Raw genomic sequence first — 7,004 nt, 5'->3', positions numbered from 1 at the left:
GCTTAGGTCTGCCAATTTTCGAAGGGTTCCGCCGATCCGCTCCTATGATTCCCTTCCTGGAGACAATTGGGTGCACCAGACGGAACCGGCAAAGACCGAGCGACCTTCGGGGCTCTTTGTTGCAACCTGGTGCGGAAGGAACCAGCGAACGACTAGGGCACAGGGCTTCGAAAGTTGAAACTTTCCCTGAGCACTGCGTAGAGCCGGCACTTGGTTGTATTTATCACCCCGCAACATAAACTGGTGTCTCTGACTGGAGTGCGGAATTATTTGATAATCAAAGATGGGAAGCGAGCGCCACCCACAACCAGCAAAAATGCGGCGCTGGTTCTAGGTGAAAAAAAAAGAAGTTAGCGTCGATTAATGGACATAATAAAATTCCTGTGCCACTCTAGAATTTAATTAAAAAACAAAGAAAAGCGCACGACATATTACGTGATTTTACAACGAGCTTTGTGCAAGGGGGCAACTGTCCTCACTCTAGGTACGAGCTACACCTGCTGATGTTTGCATTTCCACGGTGTCTGTGCACCAACCCATTACTCATAAACTAGTCCCTTTCTTCACAAAAGCGACAAGCCTTGTGTGTAGACGAGCAAATGGCAAATGGTGGCCTTCAAGGGTCGTTCAAATCTGATACAGTACATCCCCAGCAAGCCCCATAAACAGGGATATAAAATATTTGTACTGTGCGACTCACGTGGCATCGTGCATTCGTTAGGCATCTATGCAGGGTAGGTAGACCCAGTGCCCAGAGAACCAGACATAGGGGCAAGCGGAAACATAGTTTCGAAGCTTACGCAAGTGATTTAACCGGGCCTGAACCACTTTTCTGCGATAACTGATTCACGTTGTTGAAGCTACTCACAACTCTGGCAAGGAAGAAAGTCCTCTGTCTCGGGACAGTTCGGTTAAACCGACTTCAAGGTTGCCTACTGCCAAATGATGCGAGTCTCAAAAAGGAAGGACGAGGAGCCTATGAAGAGTTTGAGCCCACGATTGATGACCAAAAACTGACCGTGGTGAAGTGGTATGACAGTCGTGCTGTAACCATGACAAGTACCGTCGCTGGTGTTCAACCCGCGGTACCAGTGGAGAGGTGGGACCGGTTACAGAAAAAGACTGTGAACATTGACTCGCCATGGGCCATGCAAACATACAATAAGTTCATGGGCGGCGTCGATCTGAATGACTGCCTCACCGCACACTACAGAATCCACATCAAGTCGAACTTTTACCTCAAGTTATTTTTTCACTTCATTGATCTCGTGATTGTTGTTTGCTGGCTTCAGTACCCACGTGACTGCAAGTCACTGGGCGTCCCTGCCAAAGCACAGGATGATCTCCTAAAATTTAGGATGAGCACAGGCGCATGGCTTTTGAAGCAAGGGAAGGATACAACCGCAAGACAGAAGGGAAAGCCGTCATCATCCATGGAGAACAGCCTTTTGGCAAAGAAAAAGAAGGGGCAAATGAAAGTAGTTCCGGTTGCAAGCGTGAGGACTGACAGCACAGGGCCCTGGCCAGTCATCAAAGAAACTCGGCAGAGGTGCAAGCGACCACACTGCAAAGGTCAAACAGTTTTCATGTGTATCAAGTGCAACACACACCTGTGCTGGAACAAGAACTGCAGCTGTTTCTACGATTTCCTCCAAGAGTAACGCCATCCAAGTTCGAACTGCTCAGTTTGAGGAAACTGAAGCAGTTCTTTAAATCAAACAATGATGTCTTGTATTTTGTGCAATAAGTTTCTGAACTTGCTTTCCTCGTCCAAAATAGAGTAGATGTCCGGTGTCGCGAATATGCGACATATAAATTTGCAGAACTATGGCCACTTAAATAAATGTATGGGTTTACTTTTGAAATGTGGGTTCAACAACTCGCATATTAAGCCAGGTACGATTTTTTTTCTGGTGATTCTTTCTTAATTCGGTTGTTAAAGGGTTAAGAAATTTGCTCATCAATCCTGTCAGTTTCAGAAAACTGGTAGAAAGTTGCATGGAGAAGATGGGCCACAACTTTTGGGAAACGGAAGTTTTGTTTGCCTTCACTGGTGGGCGGCACCGCTGCTAATTAGCAATTTGAGTCACTCGCAACCGCGCCATTAAATGTCGAAGGAGTTCAGCTGAATGCAAGGCAGATTAACCAGAAACCGCAATGATCACTAAAACCATTGCTGATGTGCCGACTGTTCGCATGACCAAAGAGCCTCTGCACATGAAGACGTTTGTATATAAACCAAGACGCTGGACACAAATCAGATTCGTGCGCGATGAAGACTTTGGGCTTCAGGAGTAGAGAGCCAAGATTGACGAGAGGTTCCATCGCAAGCCATGGGGAGCCTTTTGCAATTTAATGGCGTACGCCTCCCGCGGAGATTGGTCGCAAGTGCGCAGGCGTCCCCTTATCGTGTGGCGTGGAGGAAAGCAGGTAAAAGGGCTGAGACGATTGCAGATGATCAACGCCTTCGCCACCTCCTCGCAGCCAGTATTGCAAAAGCGGTCATAAACCACGTGACCTCTATCGAGCAGTTGGAGACACTCTGCAATCTAGGCTCTTCAATTTGGTGTGCCGACAGCAGCGCCACCGAAGTGGCGTGACGTCAGAGAGTCATATTAGTGTACACTGCCTCGGGACGCCGCCATTTTCTGATGGCATGCATAGATCCCGTCTGGACGAGATGCAACCATAGTTGCTCGACTAGTGTCTCTCCAGTTTGTTTTTTCAGGCACAATGTCCGCGCTGGTATTTCAGCGCAGTTCGAAAGCTTATGGCAGAAGGTGCGTGATCGGTGGTGAGTGGCAAAAGGAAAGTATGTTAACGATTTCTTGTGTTGCCGAGTAATTCTAGTTCCGTCTTCATAGAACCAGGATCTGCCAGAGCTTTTGCGAGTCAGGATACTCGTGGTAAGATTATGCCGAACTGTAGTTAGGACTATAGTCGGCGACAGGTTAAGAGTCCAGTGAAAGCTCCTCTCACTGCTTTCCACTTCAGCAGAGCGAATGCCGGAGAGGAGGTCTCCTCCTCTCTAGCGTTCGCTCTTCTAAGGGGAAAAGAGGTGGGAGGAGCTTTCACTCGACAAAATGTCTCTTTGGATGGGATAATTAACAGGCCTTCTGCTAGTTACATTGTACTCACGGATGTGCTTTTCTGCTCGCGTACGATTGCCCACACCAGTGGTTCTCAAATGGGGGTCCGCGGACCTTTTGGGGTCCTTGAAGGCGTTTTAGGGGTCCGCCAAGCCCTACCTCATCAGTCAAGCCCGGCAATAAAAGTTTTTTTTTTTTTTCAAATTGAGGAGACATGATCCAGTTTCCGGGCGAAGTTTCTCCTGTGTATGTCAATAAGAGAGGTCTACTTCACTCTAGCCCTTAGTAATATCCATTTATTACATCATTATTACATTTAACCAATAGCTTTCCCCTCCCTTCACCACGAACGGGGTTTTCCATTATCTCAGCCGGTCCACAAGGGGTCCGCGAAACATCGATGGTCGAGAAACACTGGCCCAGACGATAACTCCATCGACATTAAACGAATTTTTACGCTTTTTGATTTTTTATTGCAGTGTTTTTTGCGAGGAAACTATGTTCTAGAAATCTGAAGAGCAACCGCCGTTGTTGTTGCGGTTGCTGCTTTTTTAAATAATTTTAGTACAATTAGTGCTCGACTTACGCTTTTACGTGTTTACAAACGTAGGTAACACCACTGTTGACATAGCAATTTTTTTTACTATTTACGTATTGTTTAGATTTAACTCTTTCTTTCATTTTAATTGTATATGAACCATAAACATTAGTTGCGGGTGCCTTTAAGAGGTTGGTTTTCTCTTTTTTTCGAAAGTTAGAAACCTTGTCGCAATACATTTTGTTTTCTAAACGAAAACTAAAATAACTATGATCCATTGCCTCAGTCAATATTTTTATTGTTTTCAAGTATATTTTTTCGCGATATGCCGTTCCTTTGCGCAGTATTACCTTCGTCATCAGTTTATCACATCGTAATGGCGGACGAGTAACTTAACTCTAGTTTTAAGGGAACAGCGAGATGGGAAAAAGCACTTCGCTCTCTCAACATTAAAACCTGTGATCCGCCAATGCGCGCCTACCACAAGGCCGTTCCTACGGCTGCCGGACTCGACTCATGTCTTCTGTGCCGGGCTTCCCACCAACGCCAACTCTACGTTCGTTGGCCGGATACCAACCTTTATTCACACACCACACCCACAAAAAAAAAACACTAAAAAACAACGCGTGCTTTACAACTGCCGAGGCTATCTTTCGCGAGCGAAAAGTCTTCCCAACTCGCGTAGCCACCCAGCGGTATGCGCTTCCGCAGAGACAAAGCGGTGATGGGTTCGTTCTGCGACGCGAACGGGAGTTTGCGTTGTGGTACGACGCGAAAAAAGAATAGAGTCAAACTAAGTAGCACAACGAAAGCACGCCCCTGCAAACCGGAAAACAACGGAGAGCCGAGCCCAGTAGACCAAGCATCTTCCACGCCGCTGGTTTTCTATCATGGAGCGAGGCCGCAAACTTTGTGTCGAGCTTGGCCACAGACGCGATCTTTTGAGCAGCGCAAAATATGCTCTCTCGCGGGCTTTCAACGACTTGAAAAAGTGGAAGTGATTCAAATGCTGCTAAGCACGTTTTTCCCGGGCTCTTCAATCTGAACTTTGTTATTTTGACTTGCATTCCTTTAGGAATTTTCGTAAGGCTCGAGTCGGGGTTTTAGAACTCGTACTCTCGTAGGGTCCTTTTTAAATTTGATTGATGCAAATTGTTTCATCCTGGAGGTATTAGTTTAGCGTAAATTTTACATATAAAAAGTTTAATTTTTTATGTTTATATTGTCGTATATACGCAGTCTATTTAATACTCAAACAGTTCCATGCTCTGTGAAAAAAGTTGAAAATAAATAAAACGCCATTTATTCGGTAATGCACGAGATGCCGTAACCACAAAACACACACAAAAAAAAAAAAAAAAAAAAAAAAAACTAACCAATCAAAAAGGTTCGACGGCACGACGACTCGCTTTCGCTCGAGCTGCATCTTGCGGGAAAAGTCATTTAGCTATTATATATCTTGTTTGTTAATATCTTACTTTTATGACACAAGAAGTGCAACCTCGAAAGGCATTACTCTATCAGAGACAATGCCTTACTACTGCTGTCTATCTAGAAGTACTTTAATATTTAATAGAACAAAATTTATTTCTTGCAACAATACAACTGAATCAGTTAAAGATACGTACGTATATACGATCGTTTATCGAACGTGCAAATTTTGGTTTTAGGTATTTTATACATTCTTGCCTTTCGTCGCCTTTTAATTTTATACTATCGCGGCCTATAACTCTCATTTGCCCGTTTCAAATCTCACGCCCAGAAGCTCGCACCGGCGAAATCACCCCTGTCAGGGTTGCACGGATTATGTCAACACAGAGAAATACAATTCAGAATACTGAAACGTTCATTTAAAAAAAATGGTGTCTTCTCTACAGAATTAAATCAACGAGATTAATTCATTTCAATAGCACTCGGCATGACACACCATTTTTTTTTAAATTTTGCTCTCCAAATATTTTAATGACCAAAGCGGTCTTGTTTCATTTTGTTCGGTTTTATCTGCTGCAAGACGCTTAGAACATTTTGTTTTGCCCATAAGCGGACATGCGTCAGGAGAAAACATTATATACACATATCTGTGATAACTGAATGAAATTATCACAGTTTATAGTGCTTCAGCTCTTTTTTGTAAACTAGATGTTAGTTTCGATATAGGGTCACTTTTTCATTCTAAATTCAATGCACATGCAAAAAAAATCATGCTCTTGCATTTGCGTAGGACATGACACCAAATTTTAAAACAACATAGTAAAATAAGGAAAAAAACATAATGTGTACAAAGACTTTCTTTTGTTTTGAAATAAATAAAAATCACAAAAACACTATCTTCAAACGGCTAACAAAATATTTTTTTCTTAAGTTTTCATAAATGTAATACACACTATAATTAGACCCTTGATGTTGAATTTTACATGTTCCCAAGCTTATGAATGCAAAATTGGGTTGTCATAGTACAATATTAATATGAAAACGTTTTCTGCGCAAGCCGTGAAGATGCCTCAAATTTGCAAAAAGAAAAACGCTTTCGAATATATCCGTAGATGTGTAAACCGCACTCCATCGCGGTGGAAAACAAATATTATGATTTCATTATTATTTTTTGCTAAACTCAAATCTAGAAAAGGTTGCAATTAAGAGGAGATGGCTAGGCCCACTTCTCAAGAGAATTGTGATGGCAGGCGACGTTAGAATTTGTAGACCTCGCACACTAGCATGGCCCATATTTCTGTCGTTCTCGGTTGCCGGAAGGTTTTCAAATGGGAATTTGACTAAGTTCGAGAATTTTGTTAAAGTTGGCCACCATGTTCTGTCCTAATTTGTTTTTACGTGAAATATGAAGACATAATGATAACAAACACACTAAAACTTGAAGTCACTTTTTTTTTTAGTCTTGCCGTTTTTCGGGATTCATCTGTTTCTCGACTGAGTCAGCACCGGTGGTTGATGCGCCGCAACATTGGCGACGCGCCAGCAGACCTACGTAGCGTCCGCCTTCATCGTTTGGTGCTTTCGGACGACGTTCGAACGCTGCCGTATTTCACTCGCTATGCGGTCGTGATTTTATTTTTCCTCAAGTTTTGTTCCGCGTTTGTCATCTGCCGGCTTCTCTCTTTCTTGTTCGCTCTGGCACCGTATTTTTCATTCCTCCGAGATGCGGAAAAAGATCGTTGTTTCGCTTTGAGGGCAGCTGTTGTTTCGTGAGAGGCGTCCGTTACGCTCCACCTGGCATCAGTCGCTTCGTCTGTGAGCGCCGGATTCATTCCTGTGGTTTAAGAAGACAGTTTGCGTGACCTTTACGACGACGACAGAGCGGTTAGCCGAGCAAGGAACTGTGAAAAGCAGGTGTTTCCCTTACCGAGAAACGTATCTTAGGG

The 7,004-nt window shown here is 43.7% G+C and overlaps 1 protein-coding gene across 1 annotated transcript; it reads left to right on the top strand.

Annotated features, from left to right (window-relative positions):
• Nucleotides 1–1,052: 1,052 nt before the first annotated feature.
• LOC120849246 (piggyBac transposable element-derived protein 3-like) lies at nucleotides 1,053–1,661 on the top strand. Its single transcript, XM_040221427.1, has one exon. The coding sequence runs from the start codon at nucleotides 1,053–1,055 to the stop codon at nucleotides 1,659–1,661; it is 609 nt and encodes a 202-aa protein (XP_040077361.1).
• The last annotated feature ends 5,343 nt before the right edge of the window (nucleotides 1,662–7,004 follow it).

This window comes from Ixodes scapularis, unplaced genomic scaffold (assembly GCF_016920785.2).
Source record: "Ixodes scapularis isolate PalLabHiFi unplaced genomic scaffold, ASM1692078v2 PGA_scaffold11__112_contigs__length_91849675, whole genome shotgun sequence".
Lineage (NCBI taxonomy): Eukaryota > Metazoa > Arthropoda > Arachnida > Ixodida > Ixodidae > Ixodes > Ixodes scapularis.
This window is presented reverse-complemented; position numbering and strand designations above follow the sequence as displayed.

Coding starts and splice junctions, on each gene's coding strand:
- LOC120849246 (XM_040221427.1), top strand. CDS start 1,053: ATGACAAGTACCGTCGCTGGTGTTCAACCCGCGGTACCAGTGGAGAGG.